This window comes from Meleagris gallopavo, chromosome 1 (assembly GCF_905368555.1).
Source record: "Meleagris gallopavo chromosome 1, MGAL_WU_HG_1.1, whole genome shotgun sequence".
Classification (NCBI taxonomy): domain Eukaryota; kingdom Metazoa; phylum Chordata; class Aves; order Galliformes; family Phasianidae; genus Meleagris; species Meleagris gallopavo.
Window position 1 is genome coordinate 61235121 of NC_139404.1, and position 22555 is coordinate 61257675.

At 40.1% G+C, this 22555-nt stretch overlaps 1 protein-coding gene and 1 long non-coding RNA gene across 16 annotated transcripts in view; one reads left to right on the forward strand and one right to left on the reverse strand.

Annotated features, from left to right (window-relative positions):
- MICAL3 (microtubule associated monooxygenase, calponin and LIM domain containing 3) overlaps window positions 1-22555 on the reverse strand; it is a 155753-nt gene that overhangs the window by 41982 nt on the left and 91216 nt on the right. For 9 of the 14 annotated variants that reach the window (XM_085230521.1, XM_085230515.1, XM_085230499.1 and 6 more), the window contains 3 exons: window positions 7770-7965; window positions 1704-1942; window positions 520-609 (listed from right to left, as the gene is read on the reverse strand). In XM_085230521.1, coding sequence (XP_085086647.1) covers window positions 520-609; window positions 1704-1942; window positions 7770-7965 — 525 coding nt within the window. The remainder of the gene's footprint in view (window positions 1-519; window positions 610-1703; window positions 1943-7769; window positions 7966-22555) is intronic. The other 5 variants (XM_085230538.1, XM_085230526.1, XM_085230508.1 and 2 more) reach the window with 1 other exon arrangement.
- On the forward strand, window positions 13802-18906 carry LOC146545352 (uncharacterized). 2 transcript variants are annotated; one of them, XR_014884971.1, is made up of 3 exons: window positions 13802-14161; window positions 15596-15723; window positions 18815-18906. It is a non-coding gene; the product is annotated as an uncharacterized LOC146545352 (long non-coding RNA). The 2 variants fall into 2 exon arrangements; XR_014884969.1 differs by lacking the exon at window positions 18815-18906 and adding an exon at window positions 16106-18516 and having other exon boundaries at window positions 13804-14161.

Sequence of the window (22555 nt, forward strand, 5' to 3'; positions counted from 1 at the left end):
ATGCATTATGGAAAACAGCACAACTAGTTAGATAGGAATGCCAGATTCATCTTATGCACATTTTATGATAGAAATATCTGAGGGATCTGCTCCACTTGATTAGCTTCCCAGTAGACTCTCCCCACAAACATACATTCACAAAGGACAATAACAAAAAATGCAAGTTTGCTCACACAATCACAGTACTTTGGATGTGTCCCACATGTCTGACATATTACACAAGTGTGCAGCTCGTCTGTGTGTGTATGAACCAAACCTGAAGCTCCTATTTAGGTGGGGGTCATTGTTCATGCACATTACAGTTGCAAATTGTCCAGGTTTTCTGGATACCCTCAAGTGCTGGGCAACTTTATTTTTTTTTTCTAAAATCAGTGGCAATGTCTGCTAACAACTGCTATGAAATCGATATTTAGAAAGCTGGTAAAGTAATTATGTAAAACACAGAATCTTCTCGTGTGGGACCTGCTCTTTAAAACATTCCCCCCATACTTAGGGGAAGTGGAAATAGCATATGGGTACCTTTAAATGTACCCGTGTCCTCTTCATTTGAGAGACGTTGAAGCCAGAGGCCTTGCTGCAGCTCTTTCTCCCAAGGGCAATACTCTCCCTCTACAGCAGAGGGAACCACACATCCATATATCACATCAGACATACGTGTGTACACACATAAGCAATGGAGAGAGAGAGAAAGAAGGAAAGAGAGAGAAAGGACAGCATCAGAAAGAAAGACTGACTGGAAATCCACCGAGACCCCTTATTCCTACTGTGTGTAGCAGGAAAACTGCTCAAAGAAAACCCCATCTGTCTGAGCACACCAAGATTCAGCAGACTAAACATGCATGTTACCACATTAAAAAAGCAGTCCTGACTTTCACAGCTCCTACATTTAAAAACCAGGCAAGCAGCCTGCTGACCTGATGAGCAAAACTGCTACTAAGACCTAAAATAACAGGACCAGTGTCGCAGTAGGTAGCCAAAGTCCTTTGTGAAGAAGCTCTTTGGAGTCTACTAGTCTTCACAGAAGGGAAATGCAAGTATAAAGACAAAGACAAGATCAGCGAGAAAATTGGAATGGTGGTGAAACACTGAAAATGTCCATTCTTAGCATAAACTCTGCATTTTGATGACTGAGACAAACACACAGGGGAAGGAGCCTTTCAAAGATTTTCCACAGAAATCCCTCAGAGAAAAAACAAGAATCCTCTGAACTCCCTGAACTTCTCAAGGTTGTCCTTAAACAAAGGAGAATTAAAAGCAGATTCTTCTGGGATGTCCTGCTGTCAGCTAGGGCACTACCCCTGAGTGAAGCACCCCGCAGCACTGAAAACACTGCCTCCACAGTGCTTCCAGTTCTTGCCATCAAGGAACAAAGAGCCCATTCAAATCCAATTCCCAGTAAAAATAATAAATAACAATAAAACAATACATTGTCACAAAGCTGTGAGTTGCACATGTTGGCATGGTGTATGGACAGCATATTGTGCTGGTACTTGCGCTGCAAGTGCTCCGAGGGGAAAGTTCTTTCTGTATCCAGAATGGCCAATTCAAAACTTTCCTCAACAATAACTCCCTCAAAAACCAAAGTAATAAAAAAGTGAAAGGAGAAAGAAAGTTTTCCAAGGCTTGTTCTGCAGAACAAGAAGTATGCAGCCCAGTCTTCCCTGTTGTCTAGCAGAAAAAAGGGACAAATCAATGTGTCTAACCTTCGCTAGACTCCTCTTCATACTCCTCATCGTCCTCCTCCTCCTCGTCTTCTTCTTTGTCATCATACTCATTATTTGCCTCGGCCTCAATCTCTTCTTCACTCTTCCCCTTCAATAGGGCATGGATGCGCACAGCCTCTTTCCATGGCACACCTCCCAAGTCTGAAGGGGGTTGTTGAGGCAGCAGCAGTTCATCATCCTCATCTTCATCTTCCTCCTCCATCTCAGACTCTGAACTGCTGTAAAAGTTTAAAAAAAAAAAAAAGATAATGAAACCACTAGTAAATGTTTCCTAGATCAGCCCTGGATCACTGACAAGTCATTCCAATACATACAAGTCTGATACACACAGAGGAAACCGCAATACTAATTTTCTGCTTTCAATATTTCATATGTATTTTCAGTGACAGCACTATGTGTGGCCTGTAGTACGGTCACAAGGTGACATAAAAGTACCCATGAAGCCATGTCCAAATACTTGTGCTGTATTAATTATTACAGTGCGTGATCATACAGTGGAGAGAAGTGACCTTCCTAATATCACATTGCTTTGGATAAACTGGTTCAAGAGTGCTTGGCAGTATCGTAACGTAAAAGGTCACATCTTTTGATAATGGCAGCTTCTGCTAGCGTTTTGGATAGCTAAGATGTTTTTGACACTTGCTGGGGACAACTATAGAAGACTTTATGAGTAGAAAGAACTCACAACACAACTATCAGGTGCCAAAGGATACAGAATGTATTTGTACAGAGCTAAGGAAAGCGGGAAAAAAATGCAAAATTCCTCACTTTTCTACACAGAATTATGGCATGGTTTGGGTTGGAAGGCACTGTTAAGATCACCTAGTTCCAACTTGCCTGCTATAGGCAGGGACACCTCCTGCTAGACCAGGTTGCTCAAAGCCCCATCCAGCCTGACCTTGAATGCTTCCAGGAAGGAGGCAACAACAACCGCGCCAGGCAACCAGTTCCAGTGTCTAACCACCCTCACTGTAAAGGATTTCTTCCTAATACCTAGTCTAAATCTATCCTCTTCCAGTCTGGAATCATTTCCCCTCATTCTGTCACTACATGTCCTTCTCAGCTTTCCTGTAGGTCTCCTTCAGGTACTCTAAGGCCTTCTCTTCTCCAGGCTGAAGAGCCACAGTTCTCAGCCTGTCCTCAGAGGGAAGGTGCTCCAGCCCTCTGATCATCTTCATGGCCCTCCTCTGGACCCACTCCAACTGCTCAGTGTCCTTGTTTTTGGGGCCTCAGAACTGGATGCAGTACTCCAGGTGAGGTCTCACAAGAATAGAGTAGAGGGGCAGAACCACCTCCCTTGAGGCCACGCTCCCTGCTGGTCACACTTCTCTTGATGCAACCCAGGATACAATTGGCTTTCTGGGCTGCAGGCACACACTGTCGGCTCATGTAGAATTTTTCATCAATCAACACTCCCAAATCCTTCTCCTCAGGGCTGCTCTCAAATCATTCTCCGCCCAACCTGTATCTGTGCTTGGGATTGGGATTGCCCTGACTCAGGTGCAGGATCTTGCACTTGGCCTTGTTGAACTTCACGAGGTTGGCATGGGCCCACCTCTCAAGCCTGTCCAGGTCCCTCTGGATAGCATGCCTTTCCTCTAGCATGTCTACTGCACCACTCAGCTCTGTATCATATGCAAATTTGCTGAGGGAAACAAAATTATCATATGTATCCAATTAAGTACAGAGAGTACACAGTGGCAAGAAACCACAGGAAGCAGTATAAGGATAATTACAATGATGAGCTCATTATTCTCACAGTGAAGTCTAAAACATGCAAAACAATAAATCATTAGTGCTCTTTGGTAGGCATCACTCTTTGATTCTAGCAGTTCTTCTGTATAGGCAGAAGGGACAAGGGATTGTCTACAGAACTGTTGTTGTCTATACAACACTGCAACTAGCTCATTCTTACATGCTGGACTACCTAGAGATATTGGGAAGAAAGATGGTTGCATGTCACTGGAAAACAAATGTAAACCATAACATCTTCAGAGAATGCATCCACATGGTGACAAAGTATTCTTTCTTTACTTTTCCTTAATAGAACACTGTCAGAAAATAATTGCATTTACTAGAGCAGCAGTTGGATGTTTCTCATATAAATCTCAGTAGGCCCAAACTCATCTCATTTGAAGGACAAAGCTATAAAATTCTATGGCTAGAATTTTGGTGAATCATTTGAGAGCAGTATTCTGCTGCTGCTGCTTCCTTACGGAACTATCACTGCAGACAACAAACTGACACCTTTAGCAGAACCCCTTCCACATAAACAATGAAAGGGAAAACAGGAAAGTTGAAAATAGCAAAGGATGAAGTTTAAATTGCACTTAGGTCTATGAAACATACGTTCTATTGCTGCTGAAATTCTTTTCCCCACACATAAGATTTTCATTATACGAGTATTATATATGACAAACTTACACTTTACAATAACAACACACAGCAGCACCCTTTCTTTTCTATTGCAGATAAGCATTTTCAGGCTTAGAATGTTGAGTTACTCTACCACTACATGAACCTATCATATTTACATAATTTTATTCAGCTGCTAGTATGAGAGATTGGTTTTGACAGTGGAGTTAATGAAGAAAACATTTTTTCACATCCAGATTGTCATGTATTTTTGTCCATGGACTCTGAAAGTTCTGCTGCATATATATAAAATCATTTTGACATTCATGAAATGCTAAAGTTATAAGCCACATTTTCACAGCATAGATTGAATACTTATTTTTAATGGGCCATCTCTTTTTTTTTACATGCTAAACACAGTTGCACATCATGGACTCCATGTATATTCCAAGAGAATGGAGTATATTCCAAAAGCTTTACGCAGGTATGCTCACAGAGATAAGTGACATTTCCATCCTCCCTGCTCCCGGATTAGCAGCACACTTTCCTGCCCTTTGGTATGGAAATAAACCTGACAGGTGCTGCATGCTGGCTTGTTCATGGGCTGTCAGCAAGGTTTACTGCTGCTCCAACTGTTACCATGACGGCTGAGTGGGACAAGCTCTTCAACCAGCCTGCTTATCTCATGTAATATTGATGACATGCATTCTTTACCACACAGCTCACTTTACCTTCCTTGGCTTTTATTTATAACCTGCTTTTTGTTTGACCTTTGAGTACTGAGAAATGAGAATCTGAGAGAGCAGCGGGATGGCCTGGTATAATGGGCATTCCTTTCAGCTTGCTGATTATGTGCCACAAGAAATAATTCAACAGGTGACACTTTTCTTCTTTTTTTCTTTTTTCTTTCCTACAAAGTGGCGATCAAACAGTAAACTTTGTTACTTTATGGAATTCTATAACCAGTTGAATAGCCCTTTGAAGAGATGTTCCTACACAGATGCAGTGCTGTGGAAAGGAGCCTGAACCACGGAAGTGAACCTCTTCCATTCCTTTCCTCACTCCGAGGGTGGTGAGGCCCTGGCACAGCTGCCCAGAGAAGCTGTGGGTGCCCCATCCCTGGAGGCATTCAAGGCCAGCTTGGATGGGGCCCTGGGCAGCCTGAGCTGCTGGGAGGCAGCCCTGCCCATGGCAGGGGGTTGGGGCTGGGTGGGCTTTGAGGTCCCTTCCAACTCAAGGCGTTCTGTGATTCTGTGACACAAGTCAACACCACATGCACTGTCCTGTCACGCTCCTTTGAAAGGTCACCGTAACAGAGGATTACACCACAAGTGCAGATGACAAATTGCACATTACTGCAAGCTAAAGTCAATGAGTAAAGCACATAAAGAGTTTTCTCTTGAGGAACTGATGGAAGATTAACTCTGTTTTGAACAAATGTCCTTAGAATATTCTGTATTTTCTGTAAAACTTCTCTGGAACATGTATGCTCATGAGCACGTGTGCATATGTGTGTAGGGAAGCTGCACAACCAATGGCACTGTCTCTGATTTGGAGTTCATATCCAGGTGAACCTTGAAGCTCAATCCCTTACTCCTTAAGACACGGAGGGAACAAAAAGTCCTGCATTTCCTCAGCTTGCTCCTAACCCTGCGGCTCTGCGCAGACAATGAAGATGATCAAATCAGGGCTTTGGTTGGCTTGCTGCAGAAATCAATTTTTTTTTCGTTGCTGAAAAAGCACTGAGATCTCTTCCTTTTTTTTCCCCTTCTTTCTGTGAAATACCAGGCAGTTGATACAGCTGAGCAGAGGTACAAGACAGAGCTACATCATCTAGAAAATTCCCTGATGTCTGCCCACACAGCCTTACTGATGCTCTAACTAAATTGCTTGCAGTGTTTGGTTTTGAGACAAAATTTTCTCCAGGTCAAACTGAATGGGAATTTGGTAACATTTTTCTTTCCCTTCTATTATAAGTGTGAACTTCCCTAGTAAACACTGCTCTGAGCATGCAAAATCTAGCAATTCTACCTATTATAGGCACAAATACCTAGTTCAATTCAAATCACAAGGCTAACTAAACATATGACAAAGCTTACAAGAGGAAATCAAGCTACCTAACCTAATGAAGTAATGGCCTCTGACTCCACAATTCTGCAGGATAACTCATGGAGATGACCAACAGCTTCATCCCAAAACGCCAAAGTTCCACTTTTTAATCTAATTCTTCTCCTTTGGAAATCTAGCATTTGCTGAACATAACCACCATGTCCTGATTTACTGGAATCATGACAAATAATAATAGGGCTCCATTATGGTAAATTTTGGTTTAGAGCTATTAACATAACAGACCACAAACCCCACAATATTACTAATGCCTAAACTGTCCCAGTGATATAATTTCTAGGCTTGAATTGGGAGCTAAAGGAGGAATCAGTATAAAGCAAGCAGAGTTTGCATCTGCCATTAAATTGTCTCATGATTACTTAACCAAATCAAAGTTCTCAATTGTGCAAAATATGTCAAAATAGTATCTTCCAAAGAAAAGAATATGTGAAGAAATTAATCAAAAAGTATTATTTAGGTTTTGGAGAAATCTGCTATACAAATTATCAGCAGTTCCTAGGCACTTCTATTACGCTACATCTTCCTAAGTACAAATATACATACTCTCCATTTAGACTGGCAGAGTTCAGGCTATTAGCAGTTGCCCGTTTTTAGATGCTTCCTCTTCAAATTTATATCATAAGATAAATAAATTACAGATTTTTTTTTACTACTTATAAACATTTTAATGCACGCAGCTGCATTCCTCACCACACCAATTCAATTTCACATGCATAAATGCAGTAAAGCATTTTTTTCTAGAGTCTAGAGTAAAACATTTTTTCTAGAGGTTATGTATGCTTAGAATATGTTTGTAGGATCTAAGCCTTGGGAAACCAGTAACAGCATTATTTCAGAGTTTATTTCAAGAAGACTGATAGGCAGAATAAAGCTGAGAAGATAAGGGTTGTTATTGTTACAATGATTAGAAACTCCAACCAAGAGACTGCGAATTAAAAGAGTGCAAGATATTCTTCATCAAATACTCTCTCCCACTGACTTCTGCAACAACTATTTCCATCAGCTATACCTGCAAATACTTGCATTCTGATGTATTTACACATCGCTTTAAAGAAAAAGACAAATTTGTGAAGGTGTACAGCTATAAGCACCACTTCATACTAAGATCTCTAGGCTTTCCACAGCACTCTGCTGGGATTACATGTGCAGTTTTTTAACTAAAAATGTTGTTGAACTGTGATGTAAAATAGAAAAAAAAAATAGCCCATTTTGGAACTCCCTTCCATTTGAATCCATCTTCTATTTTCTCAAAAGAATTGTTCATCTTTAATACAGATTTCTGAACAAATTAATGAATGAATAAATTCTGAAATTCCTTTCCAACTTAGGACCAAACTTCATGTGATTGCGGTTCTATAGTTATCTTCTAAGAACAGCACCAAGCTAATGAGAAGATAAGAAATTACAGCCTAAAATAATGATGTGCACATCTGGAATATTTTCAAGAACTTTAGAAAAAGCAACCTGGTAAACAGTATGTTAAAAAAGAAACAAAACCTGAGTGAGCAATAGGCAAAAATCTGTTGGGATGGACATAAAAAGCTTACGGACAAGTGTACTAACCTGCTGGGCGCATCCTCCTCTGCTCCTTTGTCCAACACACTGCTCAGGTTATGCTCTGCTAGTGTCTCCTCAGGAACCTCTTCCAGTTCCTCTTCCCGTTGCAGCGACAGTCGGTAATTCTCCAGCTCAATTCGCTCAGGTGTGCCACGCAAGCGCTTAGCAAGGCTGGGCTCTTCCAGCCCGTTTACATTAGGACCTAAAGAATAAGTCAGTGAATGAACAATAAATGCAACAGTCGGAACTGCAATTTCTGAGGAAATTGAGCAACTGGGAGAAATAGGGTACGAGGCAGAGGGAGGAAAGTAAAGCGAGAGAATACCTTATTTCATTATCCCGTTCACCACTACTGGCAGAACCTGCTGGGAGCCAGACTGCAAAAGGCAATCTGAGTGTTTTGGGATAACAGATGCTAAAAAGAACATAAAATGCCCTAGTTGAGAGATGTTTTAGCTGCAAAAACCTATAGCTGCAATGGAGACTGCACAGTCTGGCCACAGGCTGGATTTGTTCTCTGAGATGAAGCAGGAATGCTAAGGGGCAAGCCTGCTGCATGATGTTAAAACAGCTAGCAGCCAAGCCAGGTAGAGCTATAGAAAGCAAGAAAATATGACAAATACTTGAAGGAGGGGGGGAAGGAGGGAATGAAAAGGCCCACTTGGAGTGATTTTTCAAACTTTTTTAGACTTGAATCCATTCACTTTTTAATCAGTTTGTGATGAAATGAACCATAGTAAAAAATCTAGGTGAGATGTTCACAACCCCAGCATCAGAAAAACCAGAGGACTGTAAGTGTACGTGAACCAGACAGCTGGAGAAAAGTACACAGAAGCTTCGTTCACTGTGACACTCAATTAATTAAAGTCTAACCTACACTCATCCATCTCTTCGTTAAATCTTAGTATTTTAACAGGCAGCCACTGTTTACCCAGCTTACCATTTACAGAGTCTAATCTTTCCTAGCTTTTGTTTTGCTATGCTGAACAAACCAAGCCTTCCTCTCGTGAGATAAGCTCCTCAGTGCACAGATCATCCCCCAGGTCTCCACACCTGTCCCTGTTTGGATTAATCTTTCCAAAACCTGCATGATCTGAATTGTGCACAGCTTTCCAGATGAGGTCTTATCAGCGTAACATACAACCCTGCCAGAAGCCTCTCATCTGATACACCCTGAGAACACATTTGCCTATTTATACAGCACATAATACTGGGGGCTTTATTTATTTACTGATACTCAAATCTTTCTCCTTCTCTGCTTTCAACTGATAAGCACCTTGCTGGCAGCCAAAATCGTCAACACTTACTTGGTGCAGGCATGACCTGGTACTTTCTAGTATTACATGTCTATTTTTAATATAGTCCACATCATTTTGCGGTTCTCAGTGTATGACATGCCTTTCCTCCTCTGCACTGATGAGGGCTGGAAATGTTGCCTCAGCAGCGAGCTTCATTAGCAGATTTCTCCTTTTTGGTCAGTATCCTTAGCAAAAGCATTGCAAAGATCAGTCCGCAGATCCACAGTCTGTAGATGTTACCCAACTCCGTTACTTCCTTCTTGAATAAAATTGCTGAACTCCCATCTGAGCCAGCTCCTCCACTACTTGACACTTCATATACTACTCCCTCATTTTATCCAGCTTTAATAATTATTTCCACATGGCCGCTTTCAGGTACTTTATTGAAGTCCAGACTTTGGATGTGCTGCATTTTCTCCCAGAGCTCAGATTACTTCATCAATAAGAGCTGTCAGGGTAGTCAGGCAAGGTGTTTGGTGAATCCATGTCGCATTTTATACCACTTACCTTCATGAGCTTAAAGGAATTCACTGTAGAATTAGAAGTCTTTATTTATTCACTCAAATAAGAAGTTTTATCTACTGTTTACATTAACTGATGTGTACTTGTTCTGATCTCCTTTTCTCCTTTTTTATTCACTTGCTCTCCTGGCTGTATCTAAGACTACATTCAATGTCAGATTCCATGTCTGCAGACCCACTTCTGCTTTCCCACATCAGTAGACTAGAAAATGCTCTCCTTCCTTACCTTCGCACAGCCTAACCCAGCTAGAGCTTTTTCAACATTTACTTTATCCTCTCTCTTTTTCACCACCAAGAGAGCTTTTGTTTTTTCTCTCATTCTTTGCAGTTTCTCAGTTTATTCCTATTACAGCCTTTTTTCAGGGCAATCGCTCACCCAGGAACACGTTAGCCTTTCACACAAAAGACTACATAGGCCTTGCCATAACTAGAGGCATTAATTCCTCAGTCCTTCTGAGATAAAATCTCATGAAGACAACTGCCAGGACAATGCTTCGTATTACTGAACCCCTCTATGACGTGTACAAGTGGTTGCTGTGCCCCTGGGCTGGAACTACTGAGCTTCTTTATGGTGGAAACCCCAGCTGCTAGCTCAGGTGAAAGGCAGGAGCACCACTGTCCATTTCCAGGGAGAAAGTGGTCTCCATCATTTCCTGCTGCTAAGCCTGATGTTGTATTAGTGCTTTCAAAGTTTAGTGGAACTGATCTGTCTTCTCTGCTGGGATTCATGCTTCATTTCATTCTCTCTAGATGGTGATACCACCTCAGCCAAATCTATTTTTATAATCTGTGTTACATTCCCTAGCCCTGAGCTCATAGTAACGGGAGAAATGACCTGGAATACTGCTCCACCAGTTCTGGCTGACAGGGGAAAACCAAGGGCTCTGGGTAATGGAAGAGCATCGAGGTGAGAGAAAACAACTAAAGAATTCAAAGAATCAGCAAAAAATGAGAGCTCTTCTACTTGGAACCCTTTATACACAACAGAGCACTCAACTAGGCTCAGCTGTTTCCATAGGAATATCCTTTCACAAGCTCCCTTTTGCTTGTTCTCTTCCAATGCATACCCCAAAATTGCTGCAACATGCCCCAGTGTAAAAAGTGACAAGAAAAAAAAAAGATAACTTTTCACCATCTGACATTCTCCTACTCCTCTGATTTTCTAACTATCTCAAGCCTTTTTTCTTGTCAGCCTTTTTGAAGTTAGAAAAAAGAAAAAGAAATATTAAAAAATCATTCCATATAATTAAACTATATGAATGGAATATATATATATATATATATATATACACACACACACACACACACAAAAGAGATGCTCGTTTCACTTCACTGCTACAGTATCTGGGTTGGGGAGAAAGATTAGCAGCAATAACACTGAGGTGAAAGAGGACTGAACGTCAAGCTGATATCTCTTTATATGCATTGCACTGAGGGATCACCAACCTTCTAATCATGAAGACTGAGTACCAGTACAAATTGTACAAAGAGCATCAAACCAATTACCTCACAGTACAAAGAGCAAGTATGAGCAAATCAATCAATAAAACTATGTTAGAAAAAAATGGAATGATGGAAAAAAAAAGAGAAATCTACCTACACGTTAAGGCAAAAGAGTGTACTCAAACCAGGATGTCTGCTAGGCTTGAGAAGTGCGAAGTGCTCTCTGCCTCAAAATTCCGAAGAATTAAAAAGAAAACTCCAAGCAATTTTCAAATTCATTTCTATAACCACCCAGTTCAGATGCAGGATTGATAACATCCATTTTACTTTGTACATAAAACAGCTCTATGCTGGACAACATAATCCAGAAACTCAACTGATAACTAACTTCAGCAAGGGATTTCTAAAACCTTGGTCTGTATAGACACACTTTGTGTACAACACTTGGTTTTGTTTCTAAAAGGTGCCATAGGCTTACCTGACTGCAAAGCCACTGCCATTGTTACCCAGTGTTAATAGGAGAAATGCTGACAACCACCTGTCTACACCACAAAGCCATCAGCTACCAAAGGGAAAAGCATTAGTTTACAAACCTACATAAGGGACAAAGGTAGGTGAGAGATATAGATATACTTAATGTGGCAAGAAGATGAGCAATTTGTCCACATTATGCTACAGAGTTCATATCAATTCATTCGAAGCTACAAAAGAAAACTAAACTGGCACAAGGAAATCTGAAGCTGTCCTACCCTCACTTCTTCCAAACATATATGGTGCTGTATGCATGGAAGAAGTCTGTTCCTTACTGCGGAGTCGGCAGCCAAGACTTGTGAGGACTGCCAAAAGTATGGCTCATTCCTAAGCCATTGTAGTTCAGAGCTCAACCTGTCCAAGCTGAGCACAACTGATTTTTGCATCCAACAAAAGAATGATAGACAAGAGGAAATGGCCTTAACTTGCACCAGGGGAGATTTGGGTTGTATATGGGGAAGAATTTCTTCTCAAAAAGAGTGGTGGGGCATTGGAGTAAGTGGCTAAGGGAGGTGGTGGAGTCACCACGCCTGGAGAGTTTAAGGAAAAGACAGATGTTGTACTGAGGGACACAATTTAGTGGGCAATATTGGCGGTAAGTGGACATTTGGACTAGATGATCTTAGAGGTCTTTTCCAACCTTAATGATTCTTTGATTCTATGATTCTAAGGGTTGCTTCAGAGGAGAAAGGCTTCCTTCAAACATCATGTTGTATTCCCAGACTAGTTTGTTGCCTGCCAGTGGGAAATAGCTGCAGAATACATTCATCATTCGTTATCTGACATTCCTCCTTGTCAGTGCATCAGGGCCCAGAGCCAAATGACTGAAACTGGTCACAACTGAGAGAAAAGGGGATGATGAAGCTACATGTGCCAGAAGAACTCTGCATTACTGGCCAGGGAGGGGAGACACCTGAAAGCCAAGAACAGCTTCTGATGCAATCAACAGATCAGCTGAAAATGCACAAACAACATCCAAAATAGGACACATTTCAAATTCCAGACCTTTATTTTGGAAGAGCAATGGGCCATGAACGTTACATAGATCATCCAAAGGGAACTGTTTTTCCTAACAGGACAGGCCGCTTAGCTGTTGCTGTTGCGTGAAAGCTGCCAGAGTCCTTTATTTATCTCAGCCCTGACATTGCCTGCATCCTGTACAGAAAATCGTACCATCAGAGGTAACATCCCTAAACCAAATTACTCCTGGAGTCTGAATGTGTCCTTTCCTCTGACCTGATTTCAGCTTCGGAGACTATTGGAAGATTCAAGAATCTCATGTTGGGAGAGGATCCCATCTCTGTTTTTCCTCAGTAGTTCTTTGTCCTATGAAAGCCACAGATTAATTTATGAACCAGATGAAATCTTGCCAGGGTTATTCCCTGACATAGGACAAACATATATAGGACAAAACTGGGGATTTGAGAACAACAGCTTTTTCCCCAAAGGGAAACTACCTGCCTTGCCCAATTCATTTTTCTGTGTTATTTTCCTCCAATTTATTGTTCGTGAATCATGCAGTACCTTTGCACTTCCTTTTTTTAGTCAATTCTGGCAAGACTGCAAGCTCTCTACGGTAAATGTCAAGTACAGAGCCAGCATTTTGCACAGGCTCAGATGGAGCCTTGGGGAGGAGCAGCAACTCAAAAGAATCTACCGAGAAAGACACATAACACAGGGAATGAATTAATACATTTCTCAGAAAAATCTCCATTCTGGACTTCACACATTTTGTGCTTTTATAATCTGAAATACTATCTGTTTGCATTCAATCCTCTTTTCTAAACTCTTCAATTACTTCTATCTCCACAGAGTTGTTTGAGAACATGGCTATGTCAGATAAAATAACTCTATGGATACAACCGCATATCACATACAACAAAACACAGAGATGGAAGATGGGAACTCTTCTGCGGCAGTTCGAAGAAATGCAATGAACACTGAGTCAGAAATGCTGAATGTTCTCAAATTCCACTGCCATTAATTTGTAAGAAATATCTTGGAGGATAAGGTTTCTGAAGTTTGCTTGCAGTCCAACAAACACTATCAATGAGGTATACAGAAGAACACAAATGAGCTCTAAGAGCATTTTTGGCATCTCATTTTCCGTGGGTTTTTAATGTCAGATCGAGTTTCAGTTTTTTCTCAGAAGTTTCACCCTTGCCCTCTTCTATTCCATTAACTGCCTCTTTGTACTTCAGCTCCATTTCTCATCTCAGGGCCTCAGAATGTGTTACAAGTCTTAGCGTATTAAAACAAACCTATTTTGGAAGTAGGTAAGTACCGTATAGGCATCGCACAAGTCCAGACACAGTGATTAAATACCAGCAAGTCAGTCTCACAATAGATTAGTGGCAGTGCCAGAAACAGGATCCAGAATGCCCAACTCTTTCCTCTCCGCTTCACTTTTAAGTCAAGACAAAAGACTTTGAAATAAGAAAGGGGCTAAAACATGCCAGATACGAAGCGTCGTGATTATCTGGTTTACATGAGCAGTTGAGCAAAGGCACTTCCTATGAGATGCTCACAGTGCTCAGCACAGTGTGCTCTAAAGCAGAATGCTTAGTCCTGAGACATGCTGTTGGATGCTGCACATATGGAAATGGTAAGTCAATTAAGATATCCCATTTAATTAAGTGCAACTGATTTCTTTTGAGAGACATAGCCAAAAATCCTTTCTTTAATCCTGTACAAAATTAGTATCTAACCACTGTTAAGAATTTTGATACTGCACAGTATGAGATATACTAAACATGCCACTGGCAGCTCTAAGCTGACCTGCAGGAGTATCTTAAATGTAATTGTTGAGAGTTTGGAAGAAGTTTCAGGATTTTACATCTAGATATACCCACCCTTTAGAATTTAATTTCTAAGAAAAGTGTCTAGAAAACTGGTGGTAAGAGCCCAGCAGGACTGAGGAATTCCTGTCACTGCTTGTTCACATAGCATTACTTTGCATACTGCAGAACTGCGTGTTGCTTGGTAGCATCCCCTGAAACTTGATAAGCACATCCTCAGAGACAGAAAGGGTGATAAAACACCTAATTAAACAGAGACAAAAACATATTTGTTTGAACATAAATACATAACAGTCATCAACTGTCAATGCTTTTTTGATAAAATGACTCATCTTTCTCTCTCAGCCTCTAAGGGTTTTCCCAAGCCCTCAGGGAGCCTCAAATACTTAGTCATACTGGGAAGACACCAAATCTTGAATTTTGTTATGTCTGCATTTCCAGCTTGATCCATAATCCATTTCCAGTTTGATCCATAAGTAAGTTATCCAATGGTTGTGCACAGGATTGAAAACGAGATCAAACCTGAAGACAACACTACTGAAATTTGTCAGCAATGCACATACACCAATCTTTAATAAATAACAAGTAACTAAACTTTCTAAAAAAACGTGCCTTGGACTTCTACTACTGCTTCCAGCCTCAGTCCCCAAACTAAGGCAATTCTCACTAAGGCAATTCTTCCTAGCAAACTGGGGAACTAAACAGAGAAATAGGGAGATTAACGTGCACAGAAAAAAAGTTGTTTGATTTAAATACCCTCTAATGCAGAAGTACCCAACAGGGTTATTACAGAACCTGCACCTCAAAACCACTACCACGTACAGGAAAAACTGTTAGATAAAATATTCAAGGAATTCTGAAACAGATACTCTAGAAACAAACATGAGGACATAAGGTCTCCTCCACGCATTCCGCAACCTCCAGCTACAATCAACTTCTCCATATCTCAGATACTGTCAGAAAACATGAGACCCAATCTCTTCGTAATTATAAAAGTGAACTGGACTAACTACAGAATGAAATCTATCTTACTAAGGCTTATTCAGGATTTTCCACCTGCTCCCACAGAGTGTGATTAAAATAGGTTTTTAGAGCTGTCAACACAGATGCTGACAAAATGTTGCTTCCTACAACAGTGGCAAAGCAGGAGCAAAACAGCTGCGTATTTGATCAATCTTTCCTTTCTTCATTTCCAGTAGAAGCCAGCAGACGGGAGTATAATCAATCAGTTTTATTTCCAGGTCATTATTACTTCACGCTTGTGTCTTGAAAGCAAGTCAAAATTCATCTGCAACTTCAATACCATCAAGTTACGTCTGAGAAATTCGTGGTGTTTTTCATATGCAGATGCATGAAGCTGTGTTATAAGGTAATGAAAGTTTAAAGCTCAGGAAATAGTTCAGTACAGAGAAGCTGTCTTCACTACAGCAGGGGTACAGAACAATCCAGGAGTGTATTTCTGGACTCCTGGAAGGAGTCCAGTGTTGCAGACAGTGGGTGGAGAAAAGGAACAGGGGAAAAGAGGTTATTAGGTCACCTAATCCGAGACCCAGTGAACACCGCTAAGCTTCACTCTTCTTAACACATCTCTTCTGGCACAGAATCTTATCATCTGCAAATTTAATTTTTTACTTCTGCTCAAACAAGTAACAGAGTTGTTTTTTTATTATTTAGTTAATTATCGGAGAGTCTGTTATCCAGGAATATTGGCAAATCAGTGACATATTACCTATCATTTTCCCTTTTGTTAGGAACATCTTGGATGTTTGAGCTCTCTCCAAATGTTTTGATCAGCTCTATCATTTGTTGCTTGGCCTTGTTTCTATTTTCTGGAAGAAGCTGAGTGTGGGAAGGCTGAAGAGCCCTTAAAGGATAATCTGGCTAAAGATAACATCACTTTGCAGGCATAACTTTTGTCCTGGAATCTATTAAAGGCATGTTACCTCAAAGGGCCACTGGGATGAGGCACACCCAGGAAATGGCCAGGAGAAAAAGGAGAGAAAGGCCACACTATGCTAAAATCACCTTGACTTTGGCTCTGACTTTCCCCCCTTTCTAACATGAAATACATTCTTTGTACTGTAAAATTCTGTAGATATTAATGTCTAAGAGTTGATCATCCAAAAGTAAGCCAAACAGCAACCACTTTTGTGTTAAGAAAGACAGCTACTTTCTCTACTACATAAGACTTCGGAGAGCTAATTCATCATGGCATCCAACTCTCAACATTCATTCCTAGCAGCCCTCTGGAATCCCTCATCTCAGCAGGAGGCATCAGACATGGTGGTTCCCAATGTGCACGTAACACAACAGTGAACCAAGGACACTTCCATCTAACAGCACTTGAGGAATCTATCAATAAAAATCATGTCTAGTTTGTTTGTTTTTTTTTTAAATCTGCTCTTCCAATCCCAGCTTGGATCCCAGAAAATGTTTTCATCATTAAAGAACAAATAACAAGGAACTAGAAATTTTATCATATATAATGAAAACGTTTGGAATACCAACTGTTTTCAGTTTCCCATTCAAATTGGGATCAATTTCAAAAGATAGCTTCCAAATGGATATCTTCTTTCATCTACTGAGCTAACCACTCTCTCTTCTGTTGCAATTTATTGCAGATTTTCATAATTACCGGATCTCAGGATATATTTAGATAATAACCACATTCTCATTTTTTTTTTTTTTTTCCTCCAAGAAGATGAAGTGCTGCAAATGGAACAGACTCAAATTTGAAGCCTGTGGTTACAAGAAAATATACTGGGGAATACTTGTCCTAGGTAAAAGTTCTATACTCTCCAGAAAACATCAGCATCTGTTCTCTCAATTCTTAGTGTCTGCATTTATCCCACATACTCTTGCTTAACTTGCAAAGCAACAGAATGTTCCAAGCAATTCAGAGCTTCATACCTTACTGCGAGTTTTTTTGAACCTAAGAAAATTCTGTTATATAGGTATATCTAGGATGGATTCTATCAACATCTAGGATGGATTCCAAAAGACATATATATGATTAAAATAGCTTACATATCAATTCTGGTGTTTTAAATCATCGAGTTACCGAAGTCTGAAAGTATCTGAAACATCTCTTGGGTAGAGAAGTCCTATTTTTGAACACTACTACCCCCAGGGCAATTAGATGAACTTCTGTAACAGTATATAGGACAGTTATGAAATTTTCCAAAGAAAAAAAAACACAGACTTCTGGGATGACAGCAACACGAGAAATGTCAGACTAAACATACATTTTTGAGAGGAGATGTAAGTAACTAAACAAAGCACCCAAGTGCTGTCTCATCCATAAAGAGCATCTGCCCTGTTTTCTTTGGAAAGCCTAAGCTAAGCTCTACATCCCCATGATCAGCTCAGCAACTGCTACTCCACCTTCTTCCATAAATATACTTCACAGAAGCAGGAGAATGGGCTCATTGTTGACTCAGTAGTATCCATTCCGTCTCTTCAAATATTTTCCATTTGGTTTTTGTTGTTGTTTTGGGTTGTTTGCTTGTTTTTTGTTTGTTTGGGTTTTTAATTTTCTTTTCCTCCCCTTGTTTTCCTTTTGTATTTGAAGATACAATATGAAGTGCATATCTTAGTATTTCACGCTGCCGCCCATAAGCAGATGGTTAAATCATTACTTTAATCATGGCTTTAATCGGTGCAGAGATGAGCATGTATTGACTCATACTTTTCACAGTATCTCATGCGTTCTCACCGTTGTTACAGAAATTAGAGGAAAAGATCTACATTACTTTCTACCATATGAGATGAAGAAACTAAGTCTAACATATGAAAACTTGTACACAACCAGCTTTCTACACTACCCTAGTGGTGCGTGCTGCAAAGGAAATGGTCTATGCCAATGCTTCTCTTGACAAAACTGCTACCAAAATGATGAAGCAAGCTGTTTTTGGATGGATGCGTGGTGGAAAATACCTTAATATTCCTTAAAGCTTAACTCTTGCAATGAAGTTCCCAAACTCCTGCAAAGGCTAACTAGTTCACCTATTATGGAACTAACCTGTTTCTCAAGGGAATGAAACATCCACATTTCCCACATACTGATCAATGGGTCAGTACCTCAAATGTATTAAAGTCATTTACACACCCAGTTATAATACATTGTTTTAAAACTAGTCCTTAATACAGAACCAATTATATAGTGAAGTTGAATCCTCTGTTTTCAACTTTATAAATAAATAGAAGTAATTTAGCATCCACATAAGATTTTCTGTGGATTATTTATTGGGCGACTGAAAGTGAGGGTGATAATTACAAAGAAGTACATATGCCTGCTCATTTACCTTATCTGTAAGACATCATCTGAAATCTATTTAACAACTGCTACAAGTTCTAAATAATGCTAAAGACTCTCAAAAGTGATGGACGTAAGTTAGAGACTGTGTAAGTCAGGATCCTAGAATAGCATATTCTGAAAAATCGACATTTTCTCTTTACAGGACTACAGGCAAAGAAGCATTTACACTCAGCAAGAGCATGGCTCAACCCAAACCTACTTTTCTTTCTCATTTTCAAGCCATTTCATTTGCACAACAAAGGTTAAAAATAATCATATTTGACATAGTGTGTTACTTGGGGCTTTACTTACAGATTTTCTTCTAGAGCAAATAATTTTCAGGTAAATCTTAGGTTGACATGGGAGGGAGGAGGACAGGTGGTGGTGAAGAGAAAAATGCCTGAAAGAGGTTAATTTTGTTTCACAAACAAAACTAGGGTGTCTAACACAAAGTGACTTTGAGGTGGTGCTTTTCTCCAAAGAAGAAAACCTTAGTTGTAGCAGAATTGGCGTTTCATGTGTAGTTCTACAACCCACTGTTTAAACGTAACTATACAGGCCAAATCAACCCCTATGTTTCACAATTAGATGCTCAAAGGATAACTGACTTTCCATGCTCTCAGTTGCTAGTGGTGCACTAAGGAGCATGAGAAAGCATGAGATAAGACAGAATTATTCTCTAATGCAGACTCATCCGGTTTACCTTTGAGAACTGGAAAGCTCAGAACTATGATACAGCTCCACATGTTGGCCATGGGGATAACATAACAAAACAGTCTATCAGTGGTTTTGAGGAATGAAGGTCATTTCCTCGTGCCTGTCCTGAGAGGAGAGAGCCATCCAGATGGAACATAAGACACTGGATTTGGCTACAAGGCTCCACGTTTCCTCATTTTATGCCTTTCCATAGAAAGAAACACAGCTGCTGCTGTGCAAACAAGAGGAAACAAATCCTGCCAAAAAGCTTACCTGTCACACCAGATGCAAAGGCTATGCCTCCCTATTCCTCAGTGTTGGCTTACACTTGCTCACACTCTTCATCTCCCTCCTCTGCTCCCCTCACAGATGTATTTCACTGCCCTGTTTACAGAGAACTTTGGCCCGCAACAAGGTACACTGAACAAGCTCCCAAATCAACAAAAATCCATGAAGCCACAACACTGACAGCATTTCTACAGCAAAACAGTAGAACATTTAGTATGGGGGTCCTTAACAGCTTTTCTACGGACATGTGTAATGCTGTCTGGGCAGTGCATGCCCTGCATGTTGAGCAAACCACAACATGGCAGCAAAAGAAAAAAAAAATTAACATTTAATTTAGCCTGTGTCTGCCAGAGCTTAACTGCCCTTCTAAGTCTCTGTAGTACTCTGCAGTTACACGTGCCATGGAGCTCCCCAGAATGTCTTTGGAAGACTATTCAAGCTTGCTAGATCTATTCATTTCACTCTCCCCCAAACACTTATCCCCCACAGCATTCCTAACCTGAGCAAATGGAAGGAGGAGGGAGGTGACAAAGAAAAACTCAGAAACCTGAAGGTTGTTTGGAATTTATTCCCTTGAACATTTCACACAATTGAACAAATAATGTCTTGATTTCACAGCAACAAGAAAACCAAGTATTACATAATTTAAGGAGACACACACCCAAAACAAAAACAGGTTAAAAACAACTGCATAAATAAAAATCTTCAACGAAGCTATACAACGGAGACATGAAGCCTTTCTGAGCACTAATTATCTCACTTGAATATCAACTGTCACCAAGCCTACTTTATACAAACTCCCTCCATTTCTCTGAGGGAAACTTAATCTCCTCAGAACTGTTATTTCTTAGAGTCTACTTTTCAAAACAAAACAAGCAAAAAAAAAAAAAAGCCCCAAAAAACAACCCACAGATGTTATAATTCTGTAATTAAAAAAAAAAATCCAACACCTTTACACAGCATTCTTTTTCTAAGTTTAATGAAACTCTTAAAAGTGCCCAGAAAAATTCATATCACCCTTCAGAAATTACACATACAAGCAATAAACAAATATTTCAGTGGAACAAGTCTACAGGTCTGAAAGCTAGAGAGAAAGGTGGAAGAGGGAGGTCTTTTACTCCCAAGAAAAAGTGTTCTTAGCAGGATCCAGCCACGAGCACAAACCAACCACATCGCTATTTTGCAAACCCTTTCTCGGTCCCCAGATCATTTTCTTGGGTTTTTCAGCGAAGCTCTATTAGGTCAGCTGCTTCTCAACCCCTTAGAACAAATAAACCAGCAATTCACATCTTTGCTTTTCCAAATTTTCTGGGCTTCAAATTCTCTTTTCATTTACACCAAAGCCACCCAAATCCTGATAAGAACACCGACAAGGAACATGATGGACTAGGAACAGTCAAGCACATCCCCCAAGAGAGTTCCCTGGCTTGCTATTGAGCAATGATTCATTGGGCACTGAACCTTGGTCCTAATCATGCAACCCACACACTCTCCTCAGCTTCCAAAAATACAGGGGTCTGATTCTTAAGTTTACATTTTAAATATTCCAGCTCAGAAAAATAAATCTAACATTAGATCTCTCTGGAGCCGTATGAGGCCCTGTGAAAGGGTTCATTACCATGTGCCCTGTCCTGCAGAACACAACTCCACTGTGCCTCCAAACAGAAAACTTCAAGGCACGGGAGAAGAGGAACTATCTTTCCTCTCAGTTTGGTGGTGCATCTTGAAACATGCTTTTTTTAATTATTATTATTTAATTATTTTGTGGAACAGAGGAGGAGGGGAAGGTGTATGGATGTGTTTGCAAATGCAGTTTAGCAATTTAAAATGAAGGCACCACAAACTAAGCAGTACGCCACAGAATTAGCTTACTGTACTGTCTGTAATGTAGTGCTTATGACACATCAATTTAAAACAAGTATGTAAAACAAATCTGAATAATAACGAAAAGGAGTGGCCAATTGGAAGCCTTCGTGAAGATACATTTATATGCACAAGTAAACCGTTTTGCTTTGAGATGAAATATTTTCAGAAGGCACGTTCAATGTGTATAGAACTGTAAAGGGACAACATCAATGAACAAGAAGCCAGTTTATATACAGAAATGCATAGAAAAATGATTTGTACTTCCTTAGGCATAGAAATATGTGCAAATAATACTGTATGCATTCATAAAGATTTGTGTAAACTCTATGGACAGTCATGATCCTTTTGAAAATGGGGCTCAGATATTACTTGAAAGGGCATAGCGTTCAGAGGAAGCAGCCACCCTTTTTTCGATCACCTGGTCACCAAAAGAGCTCTCATGTAACGTCCACTTCTGCTTATTAAATGCAACACATTACATGTTTAAGAGTCTACCACAAATGGTTTGCTCATAACATTGCTCCCTGAAAACGTTTAAGGCACATCCATAGGAGGATCCTTAACCTTTCGTGTTGCACCCATCTCATATATAGGATATACTTTTGAGACTGTAAAGCAGGAGACCTAATGCCTCTACTTTGTATTGAAATTTCCAGGTTTGCATACTACTTACAGTGCTCACAGTGAGTTTCTTACATTTTTTGCAGCTCAAGTAACTACTGCAAAGATCTCATGACTTGTATTTTATTGCTGAGCATTTTGAAGTATGAGTTTCCCTAGCAGGTCTTTCCTTTATGAAATTCCTACTGCTGATAGGGTCAGAAATATATTGCTGTGAGAACACAAGCCTGGAATAGGAAACATAACAAAACATCACCACCTAAAGTGCCCCAAAGAGCATTATCATAAAGCTGATATGAGTAAAGACTGTTCCAAGTCCATCTGTCAAGAAAGAGCTGAAAGTTTGAAAATGTGTTCTTACAGACCTTTAGAACAAACAGAAAAAAAAAGCATTTACATTAAAAGCACATTCAAATCATATAAAGTACTGTAA